Source organism: Alosa pseudoharengus, unplaced genomic scaffold (assembly GCF_046254945.1).
Source record: "Alosa pseudoharengus isolate Yale_2024_CS ecotype anadromous, Long Island Sound unplaced genomic scaffold, YU_APseudo_1.1 YU_APseudo_1.1_scf_15, whole genome shotgun sequence".
NCBI lineage: Eukaryota > Metazoa > Chordata > Actinopteri > Clupeiformes > Clupeidae > Alosa > Alosa pseudoharengus.
The window spans coordinates 20,169,262-20,195,763 of NW_027468620.1; the positions used below are offsets into that span (position 1 = coordinate 20,169,262).

Consider the following 26,502-nt stretch of genomic DNA (forward strand, 5'->3'; position numbering starts at 1 on the left):
GTGTAAGGGGCCTAACCACAGCAACAGAATTACAGAATTGTATTTTATCTGATTTACAGCTCAAGTTTTATTAACCAGAAGTTTTGATTGCTGAGGTTGCTCATCAAGACTAGGCTAGCCTACATAATGAGGTTTGATTTAACTAGGCCTATTCGCCATCACAAAAGGGAATACAATTTTAAGGTGGGAAGAAATTCAATGAAGCAGTGGTATGAACATAGGCTATTCCTCCTTAACATTTGGTCAGTTTATTATATTTTTATATAATATCATTCTTTTCACATATTTTAAGCACATAACACAATTTAAGTAATCTTTACAAAAGTAGAGCATGGTAAATAGAAAATGACTCATTAGAAAAAAGACTTATTTACAAATCATATACAAATACAATATATACACACAGATCACATGTAGAACTCACTCACTCACTCTCATTCTCTCTCTCTCTCTCTCACACACACACAAAATACCCACAATTAATTCATATCAAGGAAAAGCATCCTTGACAGGAGGCAGCTGCATGTCTTCGCAATATGGGCACAAATATTTCCTATTGAATTTTAAATCAAACCATTGAAAACAATGATGACCTAACAAAATACTGGCATTAGGCATCACATCACACAACCAACAGACTAGGCAAATTGATCATCTTTAATAGAGTCTCCAGATTTTTTGGCTATTATGGGAGGTGAACACTGGAATTGTTTCACTTATCACAGTAAGCGTGTGATATCGCTTGGGTCCTGTTCTGTCCTTCGCTCAGATGCATCTGAGTCACTAAGGGCCTGGTCCTGGCCCTCCCTGGACAAGAGTGGCGTGTTCACAGCAGCCGGACCACCCGTCACAGAGGGGTCCTCTGAGGAGATGACGATGACATAGCGGTCATCCTCATCCCCCTCTTCGTCCTCTTTGCCGCTCTCATGAATGTCTGCGGTGACGATGGAGGTGTCCATGCTCTGCCGGCTGCAGGCTGGTGATGAACAAGCCACCGGACCCACGTCTAGTTGGAACTCAGCAGGCTCTGCTGCTGCTGCTGCTCCTGCTGATGTTGTCGGGTCCTCTTCAGGGAAGCTGGTGTTGATGTAGATGAGGTTCTCGCGGCTGGAAACTTCCGGAAGCTTTTCGGCCAGTTTCTCCAGAAGCTCTCTCGCCTGGGTAAAGTCAGGCCGGTCCAGAGGGTCCGCCCGCCAGCAGCTATACATGATCTCATAGCTGGAAATAAAGATGAGGTTTGACAACATGCTGAGGGTGTGCTAGTTAGTGTGTAGTGTACACGTCTTTATATAAACCAGAGATTGTGCTAGCTTTGATCATACGAAAATCTGAAAGGCATATTACATTGTCTCTGATTCTAACTCTACTCAGAGAGAGAGAGAGAGAGAGAGAGAGAGAGAGAGAGAGAGAGAGACTTTAGGTAAGGTCATAAAAGCATGATTCTTACAGTTCATCTAGACAGTCATTTGGCTGCTTCAATCTGTGACCGTCCAGCAGGTAGTCATATATCTCATGGTTTTGGACCCCAGGATATGGTGTCATGCCACGTGTTGCAATTTCCCACATTGTCACACCAAAGGCCCACTACAGGGAAGGAAGTATTAAAGTTTACAGAAAAAAACAGGGATTCCTAAACTGTGGTACGCAAGCTTCCACTAAGGTGCTAAAAATTATTTGTTTTAAAAAATGTTCTCTTTGTTCTTTGTTTCATAATGTGTTCTCCACACTGTTTTTTTTAGTGAGAGCTCATAGACCAGTTGCACATTTTGATTTTGTTATTTGTTATCATGTAGGGCAGCTAATTAAACATGATGCCTGGAATGCATCAATAGAATGTGTTACGTTTTTATTTGTCGGATGGTGGGGGTACGCAAGCCGAGTCAGGATGTAGGTGGTGGTAACGCGGAAAACAATTTTTGGGAACCGCTGCAATAGAGAGTATCCTAAATTCAGTACATCAAAATATATGCAGACATTATTTAGAAAAAAATAAAAAATAAATATATATATAGTTTAGTTCACAGCTGAACTAAGCTGAGCTATTAGCACAAGGGTCGGTGCGGTGACATGAACTTTTAAATCACATGTACAAGATTCTGGGCCCTAATTTAAATACTTGGCAGTATTTAGTGACTGACTACAGGTTGCTTAATAACTATGCAAAATGTATTTGCAAATTTAATACCAGAGAAAGATCCTAAGCACAAACAGCGGTGGGTCAGCTAAAAGCTGTTTCACGCCACATGATGCAGTTAGTTCATGCACAAGAACTTTGCTCACAGACTGCGTTTTGATTCTCACCACGTCACTCTTCACAGTGAAGACTCGGTCTGCCAGGCTCTCCACGGCTATCCACTTCACAGGCATCTTGGCTATTCTTCCTTGCCGGTAATAGTCACCACTGTATATCTTCTTTGACAAGCCAAAGTCTGCCACACACACTGTCATGTCATCACGTAGCCTAGGAAACGAAAGGAATGTTTTCACACTTCATTTTCACACTTATTTGGCTAAGCAATTCCTGGAAGCTACCCATCTTTCCTAACAATAAGTGAAAATGAAAATGAACACCAGCAGTCCATCACAAAAACTTTCTTCAAGGTCTTCTTTAGACCAAGAACTCTTGGGGATGTGTGCCTATGTATCTCCTTTACACTGTGTTTAATACTATATAATCCCAGATAATATCACATGACAATAAGATTATGCTAGCCTAGAAATCTAGACGCGCCCCTAGCGGCAGCAAATTACATTTGCTGCCAGGGCTAGTCTAGCAACTCTCCGTTGACTTGTGAGCTCTAGAAATCGAAACTAAATCTGGCATTGAAATCGTGTAAAGAGTCGTTTGTTGGGCTTAACATAATGATTGATGGTAGAGTTGCAACGGTTTGGCTTGAATTCCCTGCTACTTGAAAACAAATATCCTATAGCGTCCTATTGCGTGCAGAGGGAATTTGAAAGACAACTGATTATCCCGACCCTCGGACTGAGCACTGCGAACGGTGAGTGCCCAGACCCTACATTATAATGTGGGTCTGGCTCGCCAGGCTAAGATTATGCAGCAAAAAAACATGATCATTAATCGCCTCATCTTCTTCACAAAAACATATGTCATATTATTTAAAGTTCTCTTGGGGAATTTAGGAAATTACTTACATGCAATTTCGCGCAGCAAGATCTCTATGCAGAAAGTTCCGGCTACTGAGGTACTCCATACCCAAGGCGATGTCAATCATAAATTTGAGAAGCATCTGTGTGGGCAAGTACTGAAAGAAATGGAATGCTTTCATCATCATCTGTCAGCTCATCATATTGTGCCAAATTTACACTATGGCTGCTCTCACTGCAAACTCATGGAAATGCTTATGAATTCTGCCAACAGGATCTGATTTGCAATTTTATTGTAACTGCATTTGTGTGAGTGATTGCACACAAGTCAAACCCAATATAAGTTATGTGATTACCACAGAACTTTCTCCAAGTCGAGAGCGGAGCAGATAGCTGTGGAGGTCACCGTACTTCATGAAGGGTAGAATGACCATGGGTTTCGGAAAATGATTAGAGCCGACCTCCAAACATACACCTGAAAGAACATGGGATAAACGCACCATTTCTTATATTCCAACACTTCCGATAACTGATGAAAAGCATAGCAGCATGGACATTTCAAAACTTTGTAGAACATGTAAATATAAAAAATGGTTCCAAAGTCATGATATTTAATTAATGTATGTGTATTTTAGGTAATATCAAATTGCAGTTTATGTTGTTTTGATTGTGTAAAGATGAATCAAATAACAATAATTACATTTCTACTGAAATTACTTCAAAAACAAAATGTAAAAAAAATATTTATGAAAATTCATTAAAATGGTGGATATAGCGTTTTGTTTTTGTCAGGAGGAGGATTGTTTAATTACTTATTGGCAATGGGTTATACAGAATTTATTTTAACACTATACATATCAGATGTTTACCCATGAGCCCAATGACATTTGGGTGGTGGAAGTCCTTCATGCAGGCTGCCTCATTTAGGAACTCTTCAATCTCCCTCTGAGAGAAGTTATCCACTACAATGACAAAGGATCTCTATTAGAGGCAACTCGCTGACCTAATGAGGTGAAGTGGTTTATGGATATACTGTACAACTATACCATTTTGTATAGTTGATCTTGCATTGTTAATATATCGCTTTATTTTGGTGAACAAAACATAGGGTTTCAAACAAGCTTACATTTCATCGTCTTCACTGCCACTTTCTCAGAAGTTCCATCTGGCTTCCTCAAATGACCTTCGACCACCGACCCAAACTCTCCTGTGTGGAGAAGAGGGAGGGGGTTGCAGTTAAACACTGTGGCTAATTTGGCATGTTAGGAATGTGACCGTAATTGCCCCCCCCTGAGAAAAACAGCACAATACAGCACAGCACACCCACCCTCTCCTAAGATCTTCCCTATGGACAGCAGGGCCCTCACAATCATCACGTCCTGCAGTTTAGCCTGTAGCTCCGCGCTCACACCCAGGTTGGCCACTGTGAAGGAGGGGGGATACACCAAGTGTCATTACAGCCACCCACATACACACAGATGAGATGCAGATCACCAGCACATCAGCAATACCTCAAGTGAAGTCTTCAAGAGAAAGAGCTCAAATGTCAGTTTGCATGAATAAGAGGAAAATAGATAAGGACTTTGCCTTAAATAATTCTACAATTATTTACAAAAGGGTTACGTTCAACAATTATACAAACATGCACAGAAAAAATCAAACCAATCCAAATACTTCCACTTCACACCACTACATAAATAAGAGGCTTTGACCTACATGTGATCTCGATGGCCGAGCGGTTGTAAGACCTCTGTGGTCTGTACTGAACTGTGGGCTGAAACTTCCCCTCGTTTGTGAAGAGCTGCCTGTAGGGGGAGCCAAAGACACAGACACACACACACACACACACACACACACACACACACACACACACACACACACACACACACACACAATTAGAAACATCCATTACAAACACAGTGGTACAGCGACAGCAGGGAGTAGATGAGATGCCAACAATTGTGTACAAATGTGATTCCTCAGAATGGGAGCCTCTGCTACTATGAAATGGCAGGAAGAGTAGATGATTCCACCCCACTGGGACTGACTTTGTTTGTGACGGCGAGCAGCAGACCGCGACACACTTTTTTATCAGTATCCTGGTTGGAGAGACTGAGTCACTAACTACAAGAGTGAATTCCATGGAAGAACTTTAGGAGGCAGCTGCCAGAAAAGGGGGGTGTTGTGGTCGTACTGCGCGTTGTGTGCTTTGCTGAGATAATGATATATTTACGAGCCCTGGCAGCAGACCTGCTCTGCCTGCTACTACCTCCACATGATTAAGAGGAAACCATACTGCTTTTATTGACAAAGCAACCGGATACAGACTCCTTTTAATCCGACACCCCCCCCCCCACCCCCCTCCTCCCCACCACCACCCACCCCAACAAAGTACTCAAGCCCCCTCCCTCAGGGAAAGGCAGATGTTTCTCCCTGCTGATTTTAATAGCATGTCTACCAGGACAGTTCTGGAGAGGAACAAAACACTACTCTGGACATGCGCATACAAAGTCCCTGGTGAAGAGCAGAGTTGATGTTATTCCAAATGTCTGCATGTGTGCTCAGCTCACCCCAGCCGCGTCTCCATGAGTCTGCTGCGGGTGCATGCGGCGACCCAGAGAACCACGATAAGCAGGCAGATGCCGCACACCACCCCCAGCACCACATACACCGAGTCAGAGCCGTGCTTGTCCGGGCCGAAGGGAGGAATCACAGCCGTGCCTGAAGCTGAAAAGGCCAAGCACAAAAAGGGTGACTCACGGGAGACCAGAAGTGACATGACATGACATTCTTTCATTTTAAAAGGTCTTGTGTGGCAATGACAACTTCATCGTGATGGTCACTAAATGGTCAATTTATTATCATCATTCCATTGCACTGTAGTCTAGCTCAGAAAACACAGTCTTAGTCTGGTTAACTATCTTCACTGATTCTTCTATTTACTCTGTGAACAGTGTGTTTAGACGACAAACATGTCAATAACAGCCCATGGAGAAATTCCTCTTTCACTGTAAAATTGGTGTGAAATGCAAAAGGAAATGAATTTAGTCCCTGTAAACCAAAAAACGGATATTTGTTTAGAAACCTTGTATAGGTTAGAAAACTACTCTCCGCTGAAAACATGCAAATACTGTAAACTGTGTGGTACTGATTATGCACTTCATTGTATATAGTGCTCTAAATGTCTGTAGTATGTCACTAAAATACTATTCAGTAAGATGTGTGTGTGCTTAGGTTCAGCTTTCTGCCTGGTTGTTCATATCTAACAGTATTGCCCAGATGATTTACATTTAACATTCAAACTTGACTAAATTGTTTCAAGTTCAAGCTTCCTGATTAATTCACAGACAGATCAGAGACGGTCATCATCTTTAAGGTGGGGTGGGGTGGGGTGGCGGGTTTACCTGACTGGTTGACTCGTATCCAGAAGCGTGAGCTGAGAGCTCCACTGCCTGCTTGTGTGCGAGCTGCTATCTGGATGCTGTAGGTTGTGTTAAATGCAGACAGAACCCATGTGGCCTCGGTTGTGGGGCTAGAAATCTAAAGCAAGCCCAAAAGGAGAATATGGATTAAATGTACAATTCTACAGATAAGCACATAGTTTTATCTAGAGAAAAAAAAACCCATTCAGAGTATAAAAGGTCCGATCAAACTATATTGATTTTTAATAAGAAAAGAAAGATGCATTCCAGGAGTGGAGATATCGGTCACTGTCTCACTTGGACTAACTCGGACTATCACCTCTAGAAAGATTTCCTGTCATTATGTACATCCTATGAGTCTGTTGATGATTGTACCAATAAAATATCAAGATGGTTCATCACCAATTAAATCAAACTTGATTTATATAGCACCTTTTATACAGCCTTGCAATGCAGTGCATTTAATAGTAACATACCCAAAAGAGAGATTAAAAAGAGCTGAACTTGCTGAAGACTTTTTCACTGAGCCTGAGTGTTCTACTTCTACACCACATTCACTGTGCCTTGTAGCTCTCTTGAACATTTGCATTCACCTACTGTGAAATTGACCAAGATAGAGAATTCAGCATTTAAATGTGGCCTTTCACAGTCCTGGCGCATACTGACCACTGCGCTATCAAGCCAATTTTGTCTGCAACAATGCACTTGAGGGAGGCCAACTTAAACTGCACTGTCATCTTGGGTATAGTTGCGAAGGCACATTCTTTTGACCACAACATGGTCATGAGTTTAACCAACAGTGTTGTTGATATTCTGTCAAATGAAAAAAAAAGCAGAACACTAAGGAAGAGTCCAGAGCAAGGCTCTTGACCAAGTCAGTGTGGGAGAGGTCACTCCTACCAGAGCCTGCAGCAATGTGTCGGGAAAATAAAGGGGAAGAGTCTTGTTTTTTCGCCACACTGCTGACTGAGGGGAGTTAAGCAGGGCCCTTCTGGGACATGTGATAGCTAAAGGGTGCTATTGCATAATGCAAAGAACATCTGTGTTCCTCTTGGCCACAGACACACTAGTCTTATGGTGAGAGGCATGACGCATGCAGGTTACAAAGCAGAACATTCATGGTCAACAATTACATTATTAACCAAAAACACCTGCTCTGCAAGATTCGAATTCTGTTTTTGGTCACTTATGGTTTTCATTTAATGAAGACATTGAGAGACTACCTTACAGTCTTCACCAAAACAACATTACAAAGGCTTTAAACTGTAACACCCCGTTAAATGAGCGAGTGTCTGGTGATTAGCAGTCCAGCTGCTAGAACACAGCCTCTCCCATCCACCGTCAGTCCACATGAAGGAGAGAAACAGGTGATCACAGGGAGAACTAGGGGCACAGTTATTACGCACGCTTCCCGTCACTGTTGTTGTTTCAGGGGGTCTTGTATGTGTGTGTGTGTGTGTGTGTGTGTGTGTGTGTGTGTGTGTGAATCACTGTTGTAGATGACGGGCAGTGAAGCATATGGGGGCACACGTGTGCGTGAAGTCTTTTGTGATATCGCTCCATTCTTTCAGTGGTGACTAATGAATAGAAGCTAGACAGACGGAGAGAGAGAGAGGACAATTCCGTTTTTTCTCTCTGTGAGTTTCCTGTAAGGCCTACGTCAGCAGGAATTGTAGGAAGTTGGCCATTGTACTGGATAGAGTACACAGACACGGTGCCTCACAAAGGAAACACACATGACTCCGGCATCAGCCTTCATGACGCATTAAAAAGTTCATACAAAAAACTAGTCTGACTTATTATGACTTTCTAACATCTTTTCCTCTTAGAGGTTTTCCTTTTTATTTCTCATCAGTTACGTATTATAGCATAGCTATTCAGACACTATACTGGTGCTTTGTATATTATTTGTTTTGTCTGAACTCTTGCACTTTAACTTCCTTGTTTTAGTAAGCAATCGACTATATTACTATATCATTGTGGAAAAGATTCAAGATTTGGCTGAAACCATCGAAACTGAGATCTAGTTTTTTCTTCACATGCCCACACTAGAAAAAATGACTCCAGCTGTTTCTGACCACTTCTGCTTGAAACAGAATAGCCCAAAGGTCCTCAAGGCACTGGGTCCAAGTGTACACAAATGAAATTACATTACATTGTACATTATGAGAATGAGAAGAGAAGTTAAAGGCAAGGAGAGAGTCTGAGCAGGGGTAAGGTTACTAATTTGTTCATGGATATAGAAATCATCATTTACATTAAAACCATGAACAGACCGTGATTGTACATCATTTCATGCATATTTCACTTCCCAATGACTTGAAAATGCTGTTGGAACAATTCTTGTTTTGCACATTACAAAAAAATCCCCCATTTACTGTGAAACAGTTAAGATGATCTGAAACCATTTAAGGCTATTTGATAAACAGCTGAGAACATGTAACATAACTCAAGAACATCACAAAAGCTGACAACTCCCACAAAGTCTGTTATTCTAAAACCACTCCCAACATTTCAATTTCCCACCATAAAAGGAGAACATGAACCAATATTTTTCGAGTTCAGAGGTAGAGTGAAGCTTGCCAAAACCCCCTTTTAACTTCACCTTCTCCGCAGGCTTCCTCAAGGTTAAAGCCAGGTGAGATTTACACCCACACCCCCACCCCCCCCCCCCCTCCACCCACCCCACACACACACAGACACACATACAGGCACACACACACACAGGCAAATACCTAAGGCTATTACAAATCCAACAAACAACAAGGACATACAATTCAGCACTCTGAGGAAGATATACTCTCATCTTGGCATTCACATGTTATTCCCCAAAAGGTGCTGCATGACACTCACCTTGTTCAAGTGGGTGCCATTCACACCATGCTTGATGATAACGTCATAGCCCTTCAGGATCCCATTGATCTTGTCTGGGGGTGGCGGCAACCAGCGGATGACCATCACCGACTCGTTCAGCTGCACGGACACGTTACGGGGTGGCTCTGAGGGCACTGCACAAGTCAAATCAGGACAAAACGTCAACTTAAACCAACACATCCAATTACACACTTTAGATTCTGCCTCAGTAAAGTTAAAATTAATTTTGTCTAGTCACTGATTGCTACATCACACTAGTTGTACTCGTAACCGTAATGGCTAAAAATGCGTCAGCCAAATGTAATGTAATGTAATGTAATGTAATCCCAGCAATGCATCCGGTCATGCTCAAGTCTGCAGATTTAGTTCAACATAATCAGCTAAACTCGGGTGTTATGTTACTGTGGTGAAAAATTGTTCTGGAACATGTGGCATGAATCTTTCAGGGACTGTAAACACCATTGAAGCCTTCTAAATCTATAAAAATCTATGCTGAATCAGTAATGCCAATTACATGACTGGATTAACATAATTATTTATTTGTTTTATTTATTATCAGCAGTTTCTCAACATATGTGTTCATTCTTTGATATTTCAACCTCAGATTAAGTGCAGCAATAATACACTGCCTTGCACTGTGTACAGCATGGAAATGTGCCTTGACAATGCTATATCAACCCCCAAAAATATCTTCCCGGCCTCTAGGAATATGGAGGAAATCCTAAGCAGCCACACCCAACAAGAACAACACACAGCCACCAGGAGTACACCCCTGCTGCCATTCAACAGAGGAACACTGACGGGGAACAGAGGGGATGTGACCAATTATTTCCACACAGGAACCCCTTGTAGCTTGCACCATTTCCTCTCACTAACATGATTTCAGAGGCTTTTTCAGAAGGTTCTGATATCTATACAAATCAAAAGAAGTCTGATAGTCATTTGGTTCTTTTCATCAACGGATATTCCACAGGGCATCATTTTTCTCTAGATTGTTTGCTCTAACTTGCCTACAGAGCTCAGTTCTCATTTACACAGTGTAATTTGGATGTACTGTATATTGGTAATTGCTTAGGAAGCAGCCTAAATGCTGTGGAGTGGGTTGCTCACCTCCCTCAGGCGTCTCTGTCTTGACCCATGTGCTGGGCTGTGACTTGCCCACTTCATTGGTACAGTATACACTCATGTTGTACTTGGTCATGGCCTTCAGCCCGGTCACATCGTGCTGGAACGGTGGCACGTGGGCGTTGACCACTCTTGTAGGATTGTCCTTTCTGTTGAGCTCACGCACCTGCCATGGTCAAAAGCCAAGAAGAGACATCACTATGAGACCTTCAGGGTACTTCAGGCTTTCAAAACTAGTGTAGTCCTAAACTAGTCAACTGAGTATTTAGATGGAGCACAAACGTAATGACAACCTATCCTAAAACACAAGACATGCATGAAGGGAAGTAATATTGTTAACAGTTTAGACATGCTAAGATATGATCATCATCATCATCTTTATTTTGTTTTGGCATTCATGGGCTTGACCATTGATCACTAATGGTTTGACCATTTCCCAGAGGATATGCTGAAGAGGAAGGAACATTACTGTGGACCTTACCGAGATGGAGCAGTTGGAGAGGGGAGAGAAGCCATTGTGCCCCGGCGTCCAGGCCAGGGTCAACCTATTGGAGCCCTGCTCCGTCACAGTCAGGCCAGTGATACGAGCTGGCAGACCTGGGAGGTTACACAAAGGTTACATTTTCAAAAATCAAATGTGTTGTTCTAATGCAAGTGTTTACTCTTTCTCTCTTCACAGACACCGTCTGATGATGCACCCAGACACATCATCAGCAGCATTCGTTTTCAGAGATGGGAAGTAACACAGTACAAATAAGTACTGTACTTAAGTAGCATTTTCAGGTACGATTTTCAGGTTTCAGGTATTACAGGTACTTTACTTCAGTATTTATTTTCTAACAACTTTTTATTTTATTTTATCCCCTATATCTTCACATGAATAGCTGTATTTTCTACACCTTACATTTTAAAAAATGGCTCATTGCTTTTGTTTTAATGCATTTGAGGTATGTCAAAAATAATGCTAGTCTGTTCACACACTTAAACTTTATGCACACAAAATACTCAATAAAAACAGCCCCTACAAGAACTTGGTTATTCTGACGTCTTAACGCCCAAAACTATCTCAGCAATGACATGAAAACATGAGACATGAAACTGCCCAAACTGGTCTCAGAGATATGGGAAAATGTGTTGTGTAATGCTGTGAGCACTAAGACACATTTTAACTGGATATGTCCTTATGTCCTTCCTTGCTCCTATCCGGCTTTATCTTAAAGCTTTGTGATGAGTGGGCTTTCCTAGTCTTGAAATACAAAAAAAGTCAATGAGTCCGCACGAGACAACCCTTTAATCTCACCAATAAAACAAGCAAATTGTGTCTTCTTTCTCCCACCCACATTAACATTTAACACAACTTGAATCTCTTCACTCAGTTTTTGAAGAACCATTCCAACTGCTGCTTAGCTTGGCTTATTTGCCAGGTAGTTAGCTGATCAGTAGTCCACATCGTCAGCCAGTTTTTTGACCATTAGTAATTAAGCAAAATTGCACTTTGTCATCAGAATTATCAGTGTGAATGGACTTATGTGAATAAATACAGTGCTGGTGACCAACGAAAGGATTTACACCCTATTATTGGGCATAAAAAAACATAGTTGTAGGCTACTTTTGAATACTTAGGTATTTTTAAAAGCAAGTACTTCTGTACTTCAACTTCAACTTTCACTTGTATTGGAATAATATTTGACAATGTGGATCAGTACTTTCACTTAATGATGTTTTCTAAACAAAGTTCGGGAGGAGCCTTCGGGTTGATTGACAGCAATTAACTCACCCACTGCCGCTGCAGGGTAGGCCTATTTAAGCCGACCTCCTTTTCCATACGTCACACGCTCAGACGTTCGAGAAATCAACCAGTGTGCGTATCGTTGCTAAGGACAAGAAATGGAACTGGAAATCCACGCCTCTTCCAGCGATCTGGAGGACAACTTCGTCCCACCAACACCCGACACCCAGGGCCCTCCGCCGGGCGAAAATAATCCCTCTCGTTCCCCTCGCCGCCAGCGTAGGGAACCCAGGACACAGGGTCGCAGAAGGTGCTCTTCTCCTGCCCCCGTGCGGGGCAGTACTTCCCGCTCAGCAGCCTCAACTCGCGGCAGCACCAGGTCCCAGCGCCAGCAAGGCGACGACCCTACCCACTGGACAGTGGCTCGCATCCGCAGCACTCTCCATTCCCGCGGCATCGCGTTCCGTAGGTCGGACAGGAAGTTCCATCTCCTCCGCCTTCTAACACAGTCGGATAGCCCGGTCTTTTCGCCCTCCCGCTCCCTTACCTTGTTTTCCTCCCCGGACCCGGAAGCAGGCTGCTCTTTCTGGCATCCCGGCGCGGTTCCTTCCGCCGGCCATTCAGCCGGACAAAGCACACACCAACAGCCACCTCGCGAACCGGGCACGCCGACAGAACCTTCCGGCACCACACGCTTCAGAGCGGATCATTCCGCTGCTTCAGCCACAGCCACGTCAGCGGCTCAGGCCCATTCCCGCCGACTTTCTTCCCGCCACATCTCCACCGCATTTCCGGGTCCAACCCCACTTCTCCAGACGGCCCCGGTAGCGACAGCGTCGCTACTCCCCCCACCCCTTCTTTCCCTCCCCCATCCACCTCCCCCAGCCAGGACTCGGTCCAGGGCTGCCCCACCTCCAGTCGCTCCGACGGCTGCTCCCTCCCTCCCCCTTTTTCCCCCTCCCCTTTCCATTCCGGGAGCCACGTCTGCACTGCACGCTTCAAATCACCAGGCGTCAGCTAGACGATTCCCCTCGCTAGCTCCCCTCATCTCTAACGAGTTAGCGAGCACCTGGTCTCAGCCGGCACCGATAGCGACAGCGTCGCTATTCCCCCCTAACCCTCTCTCCTTCCCCGTCCCACCTCCCGCGACCCTGTCCCAGGTTGCTCCCCTTCCGGTCGCGTCAGCGACTGCTCCCTCCCTCCCCCCTTTTCTCCCTTCCCATTTCTTCCCCGGCTCCGCGCTAGACCAGCCCGCAGCAGCGGGTCATCATCATCAGCATTCAGCGAGCGCTTCGGACCACGACGTCCCGTTCCGGCTGCAAAATTATTCCTTAGCCACAGCACAGGCCCTGCCACCGCCTCCTCACGCTGCAGCATTCGAACCACCACCCGTCACAGCGTCCACCAGGAACCTCATCTTGTCAGGTGCAGACGTAGACCTTTCTACAATTCTTCCCTCCATTCCCATTCCCTCTCATAACCGGGATCTAGTTTGCGGCGAACTGGTGTTTTCTTTAAAACATTCTGGCCCAGCATCAAAAACCCTGTCATTTCCCGAGTTCACCGTAGCCTTCACTAATTACACGGAAGTCATCTGTTTCGCTTTTCCCAGCCGACGCAAAGAGCTGAACGACTACCTGGCCATCATCGCCGGCCTAGCCGTATCCTACGGGGGAGCCCATTTCTACACCTATCACCGACTGTTTTCAGCTAAATGCGCTGCCAGAGTCGGCCTCTGGAATCAAAACCCCTACTGGGGCGCGCTCGATATGGAGCTACATAACCGCGTCTTTCTAGGACTCAAGCCAGCTTGTCCCCTATGCAATAGCCCCAGCCACGGCGCGGCCGAGTGTCCACTCGTCAACCCCGACCATCAACTCCCCAGCACCAGCTCCACAGCCCCCAAATCCTCATCCTATGTTCCCCGCATCCCCGATGCTACGGCAAGAGAAGCCAGGGAAGAGGACGAGCGTTTCTGGAAAGGTCGCGAAATCTGCCGAAAATTTAACTTCGCCCAGTGTCGCCAATCCTCCTGCCGTTACCTCCATGTCTGCAGCTACTGCGCAGGCGCCCATGCCAAGACAGTCTGTTCCGCACTAAAGAACATAAATAAAAAGTTTAAAAAGTACCTCTCTACTCCAATCATTGTTCCGGCTCTCCATTCAGAACTTCAGGCCAATCCTAATAGGGGATTTTGCGACTATTTGACTTCGGGGTTGACGCACGGGTTCCATCCAGGTGTTTTAGCAAGACCTACAGAGTCTTTCGTCTGTAAAAACCTACAATCTGCCGTTAAAGATCCGGAGGTAGTCACCTCACTCCTAAGCAAAGAGGTTGAATCTGGCTTTATGATCGGTCCGTTCACCAAGCCTCCATTCCCAGTCTACAGGATCAACCCCATAGGCGTAGCTACGCGCAAATACTCAGGAAAAAAGAGACTTATCATCGATCTCTCAGCTCCGCACAATAGTACCACTCCCAGCATTAACAGTCTGATTCCACTAGAAGAGTTCTCGCTGCACTACCACTCCGTCGACAACGCTATCGCGCTGATCAAAAAGGCAGGCAGACGTTGCTGGCTAGCTAAAGCGGACATCACCTCAGCCTTCAAAGTCATGCCCATTGATCTAGAATTCTGGCACCTCTTCGGAGTCAAATGGCATAGGAGATACTATTTTGCAGTTCGCCTCACCTTCGGCTGCCGCAGCAGTCCCAAAATTTTCGATACGCTATCAGAAGCCCTGTGCTGGATCCTCCTAAATAACTACAATCTCCCATTCATCGTTCACCTTCTGGACGACTTTTTCGTAGTTATCCCCCATTCCTACCCACCGGCCCTAGGCATTTCTACGCTAGTCGACGTATTCAACAAACTGGGAGTCCCACTCTCAGAAGAGAAGACGTGCGGTCCCTTATCCAGACTCGAATTCCTCGGCATCATTTTAGATACCGAGGAATTCTCTTCATCTCTCCCTAAAGAGAAAAAAGACAGAATCTCTTTACTGCTGAACGAGTTTATAACCTCACCATCCCACACCAAACAAGAAGTTCTCTCGCTTCTAGGCCACCTCAATTTCGCCATGCGAATCATTCCCCAGGGCCGCCCTTTCATCTCGCATCTCCTAAACAGCGCTTCAGCAACCCCTTCTCTCGAAGACGTAGTATCCCTAGATGCCCAGTGCCTGGCCGATCTCAAACTCTGGAGGATGTTTTTAGAGGAATGGAATGGTCTGTGCATGTTCTACGACGACTGCCAATCATCTCCAGAAGACCTCCAGCTGTACACAGACGCAGCCCCCTCAATAGGCTTCGGAGGCTTTTTTAAAGGGCGCTGGTTTGCATCCCCTTGGCCACTAGAGTTCAGAGAGCTAATAACGGAAAACGAATCGTCAGCCGTGTTCGAACTCTACCCCGTAGTCATTGCAGCCCTACTCTGGGGGAAGGAGTGGACCTCCAAGAGCGTGCTAATCCACAGCGACAACGAAGCCGTAGTGCACGTTATAAATAACTCGCGCTCAAAATCGCTGCGCTTTCCCCTCTCATTAGGCGTCTAATCTGGATAGCAGCCAGCTACCAGTTCATTATAAGAGCCGCACACGTCCCCGGTTGCCACAACGAAATTGCTGACTCTCTCTCTCGTCTTAATTTCCAGAGATTCAGAAGCTTGGCTCCAGAGGCGGACCCACACCCTACTCCACTCCCCAGCTTTTCGGAGACCATCTTCCTATAAACCACCCCCTCAGCTATCTTCAGCCCATCACGGCCGACCTAGCCCTCCAAGCCCTCGCACCCAGGACCTTGCAGTCCTATTGGACTGCCTGGTCGTGCTTCAAACAGTTCCATGCAAAGCACTCACTACCATTTCCCAGTTTCGACGCAGTCACCATATCTTCATTTATCACCTACGCCCACACTGCACTCGGGATCAAAGCCTCTTCCATTAGAGTCTACCTAGCTGGCATTCATTTCGTCTACAAACTCCTCCACGGCTCCGAATGCCCTTCCTTCTCCGACACCAGGATAGGCTTGTTAATCAAAGGTATCCGTAGGCAACAGCCAGTCGCCCAAGACCCCCGCCTTCCCATTACCCAAAGCATTCTCGCCACCTGCCTCGCTACCCTTCGCAAAGGGTTCATATCAACACATTCAGATTTCACCATCTCAGTTATGTTTATACTGGCCTTCTTTGGGCTGCTGAGATGTAGCGAGTTCACATGCCCCTCGTCTCTCTTCATTTCCGATGTCCACCCGTGCATCGCAGACCTAGAGCAGCTAGACCAAGACACCATTCGGTTTACCATCAAACAGAGTAAAACCGATCAGTTCCGAAAAGGACACTCCATATTCATATTTAACTCCGCCTCAGATCTTCAGCCTTTCCAATACCTATCTCACTACATCTCATATCGGTCAGCTCAAGCTCCGTCTACTAGCCCGCTCTTCGTGTCAGACGAAGGGCTACCCATCACTCGCCACAGATTCCAGACACTCTTAAAAAACATTCTCGTCAAATCTGGTTTTCCCGCGGATCGCTACTCCGCACACTCCTTCAGGATAGGAGCTGCCACAACAGCTGCGCTCAACGGCTTATCGGAGCAACAAATTAAAATACTGGGCCGTTGGTCCTCGGATGCCTACCAGTCTTACATCCGCTCCAATCTAGCGGATTTACGACTCGCTCAGCAAGCACTCATGTAGTTGGTAGCGGCTTCTCTGTGATCTTTGGGGTGCAAGCGGTCATCGCTCTATCGCGATGTCCGCTCCAGGCACTCCAGGACCACGGACAGCTACCTTGCCAAACACGCACTACTCCCATACATTCTAGTCTAGCTGAGCAATCATATCGAAGGGCGAACTAGTGAAATGATGTTTTCTAAACAAAGTTCGGGAGGAGCCTTCGGGTTGATTGACAGCAATTAACTCACCCACTGCCGCTGCAGGGTAGGCCTATTTAAGCCGACCTCCTTTTCCATACGTCACACGCTCAGACGTTCGAGAAATCATCCCCCCTCCTCCCACTACTCCTCCATTTCACAAATCGCCCCGTTACTCATCCTCCTTACACAGGGGGTGCAAGCGGTCATCGCTCTATCGCGATGTCCGCTCCAGGCACTCCAGGACCACGGACAGCTACCTTGCCAAACACGCACTACTCCCATACATTCTAGTCTAGCTGAGCAATCATATCGAAGGGCGAACTAGTGAAAGTAAAGTAATTGTATACTTTGTCCGTCTCTGTTCCTTTTACCTTTGATGTTAATGTGTGCCTCTCTGGACAAGGTAAGACCCCTTGAGTTAATGGCTTCACAGCTGTACTGGGTGGGCTTGTCAACACCTAAAGAAATAGAAAATACAAAAAATACAGTAATTATTGCCATTTTGTTTGTCCTTTCACATAAATACTACTCATTCATTCCAACATTCATTCCAGCAGCAGCAACAGGTAAAAGACAAACCATTACCCTACAAGTCAGACTCCATTTAATATAACAGGCATGGAACAGACATATCCACCTCAATGCTGAATAAACAACGATATAACAATGCACCACAGAGGTGAAACAGAGTGGCACAACATTTTCATGCCAGTTTCTCCTGGTGACTCATCCCAAACACATTTTGTCTTTTCGGGTGAAATGGCTGGGAAATTATGTCATTTCAACACCTAAATGGTATAGCTGTGCACATCAATAGCTGAATTAAGACTCCCTGAGCACAATAGATGTCAAGGGTAATGTGGAGTGCCATCTCTCCCTGTAATGTCACACTTTAATGAATGCAAACCCCAGAAACTCACACTCAATTTGAGGTTGAACAACAACAAAAAAAACATAGAGCTCTTTTTGAAGGCTTTACAACATACTCTTGGTTAATTCAATTATCCAACCTTTCTTTGAATGTCCCCCTGATATGAGGTTCATACAGCCACTGTCGGCACACAGTACCAGTCATTCAGCTGCTCTCGAGTACTCCCCTGCTCCCTGCAGAAGGTCGCCCCTTCACCCGCCCCATCCCCATCACGTCAACACAGCCAGCTCCAACACACCAGCCATACTCCGGCTGCTTGTGGAGCCCCATAATATCCCTTTTGTGTGCCTTTATTTCTTTATTTCCACTCCCGTCCAGGCTCTCCCTCGTTCTCTCTCTCTCTCTCTCTCTCTATCTTGGATGAGGAAACCTGACAGGAAGCTATTTGTTGTTGTTGTTGTTGTTGTTGTTGTGCCACTTGTGCGTCCTGCTGTTTAGGACCAGTGTGTGTGGAGGTGGTGGTGGTGGTGGTGGTGGCACAGTGCTGCCTGTTCAGCCCAAGGCAACTGAGGAGAGATCAGAGTGTGTAGCACAGCTTGGAGGCAAAGCCATTTCCAAAAGCCTTCAGTGGCACAGCTCCTGCTTTTCCTCTTTTTTCAAAGCTGCCTGGATCTTGAAATAAGCAATTGCGGTAGTTTGACCAACTGCTTGATCACACAGGGCCTTTACTGGAAATAGCCACATACATCATGCGCCGAAAGCTCAGGCTTTCAAAAACCAGCGACTCTCTCTACAGTCTTAGCCGCTTGAATGCGTTTTTAACTACACAAGATGCGTCCAGCAGGCTGAAATGCGGCTCTGCCACATCGTAAACAAGCCTCCAGTTACAGCTGAAGGACAGCACGTGCTGACCCTACTGCAGAAGGAGTGCCAGACCAATCAGAATGAGGCCATCAGAAAAACAAAAGCTCTCAAAGAGCGAGGACAACCAACTTTGGAGAATAACCACGCTCCTAGTATTTTACTCTTAGCGAGCCATTTCAGCTGTGTCCCTTGCTAAACACACACGCTCACACGCTCACACGCACACACACACAAGCACACACACACACACACGCCTCCTTTGGCCTCCCACAAGCAAAAAACAAGAGAAGGGCTGATTGTCAGTGTCTCCACTCTGCTCTCAACTCATTAAGAGTGTCTACGAGTCACCCTGAACAAAGCAAACAAAGCGCAGCAAAAACGGCACTCACTTTCCTTCCTCCTCAACTTTCACTTCATTCAGAACTTTGGTGGTAAGACCCTTTTCATCAAAACAAAACTTAAGGAGACACTATACTTTCAATTAGTACCACACAAAGAAGAGAAGGTTTAAATAAATAATAATTTGAGGAAAGTGAAAGACAAAATTCACAAAAGATCTGCATTTGCATTTGCATCTGTGCCAAAACCTTGAGTGCCCTGGCGGATGGGTAGTCCTGTAGTACAGAGATTTGTTTTCCCCGACGGGCACTAAAGAGCTCTGGCACTTCACACTGCTCCACATTATGTTGAGCAGAGTCTGATCGCTCCTCTGTGTAGCTGAGCTCAAACATCGAGTCTGACATGCCATACCCACTAGCAAGCAACATACCTGCAAATATCATAGTGTGATAAAAATCTACAACTGTATAGATGGCTTATTTTCCGAAAGTTAAAGTGTTTTTAATCAGACTTCCCTGAAAACCAGGATTCAAACTGATTCTATTTGGGTGGTTAAATTGTTGAAAGGTCAGACGTAGGTGACTCATTGTGAGTCAGTCTACTGAATCCTCATGAGAGGAGGACAGACAGAGAGGGTAAATTCAATTAGTAAACTCACATAAACAGGATGAGTAGTTAACACCACAATCTCACTTTAGAGGCCAAAGCAAACCACATACAAAGAGATACAATAACCTAGTCCTTCATATTTGCTCTTGTAATAGAAAATAGACTGAGAGGTTCGGGGTTGGGTTTTCTGCGTGCGTATGGCCGTATGCCCTGCCTGTCCACACACAGAAGCTAGCGGGCTAATCTTAATATGATTGCAAAAGAGGCCTTTCCTGTATGGAGGGCTAAGGACAGAGGACTGAAGTTCAACAAACGTCCCAGAGGAGCAGAGGCGCTGGGGAGGATGGTCACTGAGGCCAATTCCTACTGACCATACAGCACCTAACGAGAGGTTGACCGCAGACACGCGATCTCTCTCACACACACACACAAACACACACACTCTGGAAATGAAAAAAAGGAAAATCTAGGAGGACACAAATAGCTACTGGATAAACAAGATAAACAAACATACAGTACCCTCCAGAATTATTGGCATCTCTGCTAAAGTTGACTAAACAATGTATAAACAATAATCTGATGGTTATTTTTTGTAATCTCACAATGAAAACAATGTGGAAAAATCCAACCTTGAAGGGAAACAAATGCATTTTGAGAAAAAGGAAAATCTCAAAGAAATAAATGTTTTTAACAAAAACATGTCGCTCAGAATTATTGACGCCCTGCTTGTAATACCTTCTTAAGCCTCCCTTTGCCAATAAAACAGTTTGTTATATTCTCCTATGACACTCCATGAAGTTGGAAAATACAAAGCAAGGCGTCGCGTGGCCAACATGTTTTTGTTAAAAATATTTATTTCTTTTCTTTTTTCTTTTCTCATAATAAATTTGCTTCCCTTCAAGGTTATACTTTTCGTCATTGTTTTCATTGTGAGATCACAATAAATTAAAATACAACATAATTTTTTTATAGCTGTTTTTAGTCAACTTTACCAAAGGTGGCAATACTTCTGGAGGGTACTGTATTTGTGAATCCCTTTCTCAGTACTGAACAATCACCTCAATTCAGACTCTGGCCATATTGGCTCTACTGAAGACCTATTCCCGCTCATCTTGAATTACTTTAGTCCAGGCTTCCCTCCAAAAGAGCTGATATACAATTCAACAGTATCTGAGCTGAGCTTTCTGGAAATTGAATGACAGTGAACATTCCTCCCATTTCTCTTTTCCTCTAATCCATCTCTCTGGGGCAGATGCTCAAAACAGAAACAGTGCGTAGCTCTGATACACTCCCGGCCCACTGCAGATTGCTATCAGTGCGCTATTCAAGGGTGGTTCTATTGTGTGATCACAGATTCTAGAAAGGGAAAGGAACACATTTCCAAATTCCCCTTTTCATCTATGTTAGCACAGTGCAGATCTAGCAGATCTGCCAACCAAACGACTACATTACTGGAATACTCTGAGGCCTGAGGATCTAACTTTACACAACACAATGGCCATTCTAGTCCACATTTATTTTTACAGCATTTTGATGAATATCAAAATGAATATGAATGTCCACCCTAGTCTAGTCAACAAAGAACATAAGCAGAACGCAGACCTGGGCAGGACGCTACCTGTTAAAAGTATGTGCTGTGTGCACTCCACATTGCATACCATTTTCTTCTGCATACAGTGATAAATCATTTAGTGCTTAATCTATAATCAGTACTTGTGCAAAACCCAAATTACAGGAATACAGACTGGAACTAATTTTGGAGACAAGGTTATGGGAATATATCTACAAACATACTTGTCTTAGCTTCATAGTGATAACCTCACTCAAAAGTCAACTGAAAGTGGTGCAGCCAAGTGATATCAAAGAGTGTTAGGATAAACCTCTCACTCTGGGCATGGTGCAACACATAATGGGTAAAGCAGCCATCTAATCTGTTGATCCTTAGTCCCCTACAGAGAGAGAGAGAGAGAGAGAGAGAGAGAGAGAAGAGAGAGAGAGAGAGAGAGAGAGAGAGAGAAGAGAGAGAGAGAGAGAGAGAGAGAGAGAGAGAGAGGCTGGCTGGCCCTACAATGTAACTGAGTACTAACCCCCTACCTCTGCCTCTCCCCATGATGCAGTGGGTCGACCCATGAATGCGGCCTTTGTCCACACAATACCGCGTCCACCCCTGACACCAACCACTCCACATGCACTGCCAAAGCAAAGCTACCTTTCACTGCAGCCGGCTACGTTGCTCAACCAGTGTGACTGGGGGTCAGCTTACGAGCAAGGGGCTGAATTTCTCGGACGCAGAATGCAACCGGTGGCACAGATTTTTTTTTTTTATTACTGACAGGAATTTATCCAAGATGCAAGAAGTGTGTCACACCGCATGACAGACCAATTATTCCATCCATACATCCCAGCATATCATAAAGCAACTGAAGCAACGGCCACAACTTTGATGGTGATCAATGTTTATTTTTTCCCCCCTAAGCTAGGGGATGCAATGGCAGAGAACACATGGAGCAGATCTCTAAAGACTGATGAAACTCATGTCTTGTCACTTTCTCTGAGCTGCTGCTGCTACGGAAATAACATTCACACTCAGCAGAACTCACTGTACCACTGAGTCACATATTAGAAAACATCAGAAACCAGGCTGTCTTTCTGAAAACCCTTCCCCCACAACCAAAGGCTGCCTATCAAGAAGTATTCCCTCTCTTCCTAATATTAACCTGAGAGATATAGACAGATACACTGACAGATAATGAGAACAGAGTTGCCTGACTCAGATTCAGATTCATCAGAGACAATGAGTCGTCTGTGTAGTTGGTTCTATCTCGCTGGATTCTCAGCTTTCAGTCAAAAGGTCATCCACCCCTTATTCCATTATTCACAACATCTCTCTTCAATCACCTTCACTTACAAATGCAAGCAAGCGATCTCTGCTCAGTGTTGGCCAAAACTAACAGCAAATGTAAATCAGCCAAACGCATCCAACTAAAGCAAAGAGCACAACACCCAAATTCCAGCCTCCAGCCGCTCCTGCTGTCATCAGCAAGACTACCGCAGCCAGCGATGGAGCAGCTCGCTCACTCAGGACTGCTCATCACACCAGTGGCACGTGATATTTCACCCAATTAGGGAACCATTAAACAGTAATCACAACAGGGGAATTTCACTTATTTGTACTGTTCTTTTTGTTTGTTTGATTGTTTGCTTGTTTGCCTGCCAAAGTGGAAATGAAATTGAGGAATGAAACCTCATGCAGGAGCAGCAGATTAAGACAGTCGGTACAGTTGGGGATTCAGAGCGACCTAACTGGATTAGGGAGGAAATGAACAGACACTGTCAGTCTTACCTGTGATGCGGATGGTACTGGGAGAGGGCTCAGAGATGTTCCGCACTCCGTTGTGGTACCACCAAATTGTGACCGGGTGAGGAGGACCCACAGCCTCACATGTCAGGTCAAAAGGGGTATTCTGGGTCACGTTCACGTCACTGGGCTGTTTTGTGAATGTTGGCAAACCTGAAGGATTAGAAAAGAGAGCTTGGTGAGAGTGGCAATTCCTCACATACAGCAATGACAAAGCACTGTGTCCGAAATCATTTATGTTATCATTCCTAGTTTCAAAGAAATGTAAAAAAAAAAAAAGATTTGCCTCCTACAAGATTAGATGATACAGTATTGTGATTAGACATAAGGACAAGGGGAAATGAGATTAGACGTGAACAGAATGAGCTCACCTTCGACCTCTACTTTAATGGGGTCTGATTCAATCAAGGTGTTACTGACACCAATCCTGCAGCAATACTCTCCCGCATCAGCACGCTGTACTTTTGAGATTCTGAGGGAAAGAAAAAAAAGTATAACAAATAAATAACCTCTCATGGTAAACTGGGCTTTTTTAGTCACACTAACCTAAGCAAATAATAATTACACAAACCATGGTGTCATGCATTAAAGTCTACTACTCAACTATAAAAGTATGTATAAATGTCATAGTCATCCTCCATGGCAAGAAGACTAATCCAGTTTGGTTGACCAACAGATTGTTATCTAGACATTTCTGGGACTTTCAGTATCAGCACTAGCCTGGGGACCATATGAAGCTTAGAGTGTATTTGAATTTGCGCAGATCCATTGGGACAATCTCCCATTCATACCCATTTCCCAATCACCGAAAACTCAGGAAATTATCACAACTGCTTGTCCAACATGGAGCGGGCTTTATATGATAACAGTCAGAGGATGGTTGCCACTGCCACAGCACAACCAATGTCTGTGCTTATGGCACAAGCAATAAACAACACGCATGTGTATCTTCCTTCACATAGCATAAACACCTGCGTTTACAAGAAAGATTTATTTGCTATGCTGCTGAAAGGATTCGGTAAGAATTTAATGTAATACTTTAATTTAATTTCACCGCTGGTTACACTCCTTGTAAATCGAAAGTGAACTAAGAGTTCTCAGACCAATATCCCAGGCCACATCAGCACGGGAGCTCTGGGGTAAAAGCAGTAGTGGATTATTGGGAGTGAACTGCTCTGAAACTCTTACCTCATTTTGGAAAGCAGACTAAACTGGCCATCAATGTGAAGATCAGTTTGCAAGCCGTACGGTACCTCCACCCCATTCTTGATCCATAGGATGGTCAGGTCCGGCTTGCCCAAGCCGGTGACGTCGATGGAGCAGTTGAGTGTCACGTCCATTCCCTCGGAGAGGTTTATGGTGCCCACGGTTGGCCTGAAACGGAGCAGCTTGATCTTGTCTGGGCTCAGGTGGACGCTAGCAGCTCGGCCCGGGGCAATGAGGGGCTCCGGGCCTGTCGTAGGCCTGGGGGAGCGTGGCTGTCGAGCCAGATGGACGGGGTGTCCAGAATGCGAGGAGGATAGGCTGTCGTCAATGAGTGCTGTTTGGGAATGACCAGGAGTGAGTTCTGCTCATATACTCAAAAGTTGGAAATATTTCATGGCCTTCCATACACTTATAAAAAGTCAACAACTTGTGCAGAGAATGCACAGAATATGAAACTGGGAAAAGCAATATCATGAGTTTCGGCACTGGAGAGCCAGGATAAGCGTCTCATCCTCTAGGTCTCTGAAGAGATCATCCTCTAGACAAACTCATTCTGATGTCCAATCTAAGCCAGCCAAAGCGCCCCTGAAAACCAAACATACCTTAGCTTTTTATGAGAGATGCAAAGCCTCAAGGAATTTCCCTTCTGTCTAGGTATGCTTTTAGAACACTTTCACTTTCTGGCGCAGGTGAAAGAGTATGAGTAAGCAGTGATGTAATATTCCTCTGGGATCCTTTCTAAAAAGGCTTCAGAGAGCTCACCCAACGGGAACAGGGAGGAAATTCCTGCCATTCTTAGGCTGGAATTCTGTTATCTAAGGAAGCATGTTGATAACCCTGGAAATATTGCCGCCTCTTACCTAAGCATATCTTCAAACCAAAAGTGATGTTATCCTTCCATAATTGTCTGACTGAGCTGGAGGCTGAGATTAATATTTATATTTTTAAATCAACTCGTCAATCTTAACAACTTATAGGCTATTGCACAACACTTTTCAGTGATCTTTGAATACAGTTTGCTCTGATTTAGGACTACATCTATTGTTTTTTTTGCAGTTTCAGTAGGCTAACAATAAGCCAAATAATGAACGGGGAATATATTGCCTCTAAAGGGACTAGGATTTGAACAGTGACTGTATATGTCAAAGGAGTGACCTAGCATCACTTTGACAGGTGTTTTTTTGTTTGTTTTAGCTTCCATGTTCCATTTTCAAGCTTCACTGATCTCTGCACTGAAGAAATAGCCTACAAATCCCATTTTAAACATCTTAGGAACGGCTTCATCCCCATCCAATAGGTTTAGAATGAGCTCACCTCTACTACTAATTCATTTAGACTAGGCCTCAGAGACCACAACCCAAACATCACTAAAATGGCACAGCCTACCATAAAAGGTGGGAGAGAGCTGTTCCAAACCCATTTCATTCTGGAACCCAGATGTTCAGTGTTTGATATCTAGTTTTTACACAAGAACTTCAATCATCAAGACAACACAATATGCTGAAATGCAGTAGGGAAAGAAAACAATTCCGAAAGAATTCCGCGCACCAGGTTGTATTAATAGCATAATTGATAACAGCTGATTTCAAGTCTTAACCATAACAACAAAGATGATTTCTTGGAGGCCTATACAGCACGCATCCGAAGGCTTGATGCCAAACCCTACAACAGGGAAAGTGCATGGCAATCAAAATACCACCAAAGCAAAGCCAGGCACAACAACGGAGTTGCTGCTGCCGCTGCTGCCGCTACATATAGAGTGATTTTATTGAGAGAGCAATCCTTTCTGTGGCAGTACTAGTCTTAATAGTCATGCTTCTTCATTTCAAAATAGCCTAAGATGAAACAGTAACAAGTAACAACTTACCAGAGGCAAACGATGCAAGAAGTAAACACACAATCCAAGTAGCTACTTTAAAATCCATTTTCTTTAGGCAAAGAAAAAATAAGCGGTAAAGTAAAGTTGGATCTTTTCTTGCCTCCAAGTTAATGATCGCCAAAAACGCTGGCTCCAACTTGTAACAAGTGAATTAAAGTTACATCGTCTTTGATGTAGTGAAGTTTAAGATATTTTCCGATCAGAGTGCAGTTAGCTCGCAACGTCCCGCGGCAGAACAGAA

General features: G+C 44.6%; 1 protein-coding gene across 1 annotated transcript; it reads right to left on the minus strand.

Moving 5' to 3' along the window:
• Positions 1-200: 200 nt before the first annotated feature.
• Positions 201-26,502, minus strand: mertka (c-mer proto-oncogene tyrosine kinase a). The gene is made up of 19 exons (XM_076285818.1): positions 26,250-26,502; positions 24,365-24,716; positions 23,548-23,648; positions 23,162-23,329; positions 17,507-17,593; positions 11,011-11,126; positions 10,515-10,695; positions 9,384-9,538; positions 6,513-6,648; positions 5,679-5,835; positions 4,825-4,913; positions 4,436-4,531; positions 4,235-4,315; positions 3,978-4,070; positions 3,465-3,583; positions 3,157-3,266; positions 2,302-2,461; positions 1,448-1,584; positions 201-1,218 (listed from the first exon to the last, which is right to left on the minus strand). The coding sequence occupies exons 1-19, from the start codon at positions 26,305-26,307 to the stop codon at positions 720-722; spliced, it is 2,895 nt and encodes a 964-aa protein (XP_076141933.1). The 5' UTR covers positions 26,308-26,502; the 3' UTR covers positions 201-719.

Bases quoted from the DNA above. Each gene is read 5' to 3' on its own strand.
- mertka (XM_076285818.1), bottom strand. From the start codon at position 26,307: ATGGATTTTAAAGTAGCTACTTGGATTGTGTGTTTACTTCTTGCATCG. The intron at 4,316-4,435 runs GTGGGTGTGCTG...TTCTCCACACAG, and splicing joins AGGGAAGATCTTAGGAGAGG to GAGAGTTTGGGTCGGTGGTC. The intron at 4,071-4,234 runs GTAAGCTTGTTT...TTGTCATTGTAG, and splicing joins GGCAGTGAAGACGATGAAAT to TGGATAACTTCTCTCAGAGG.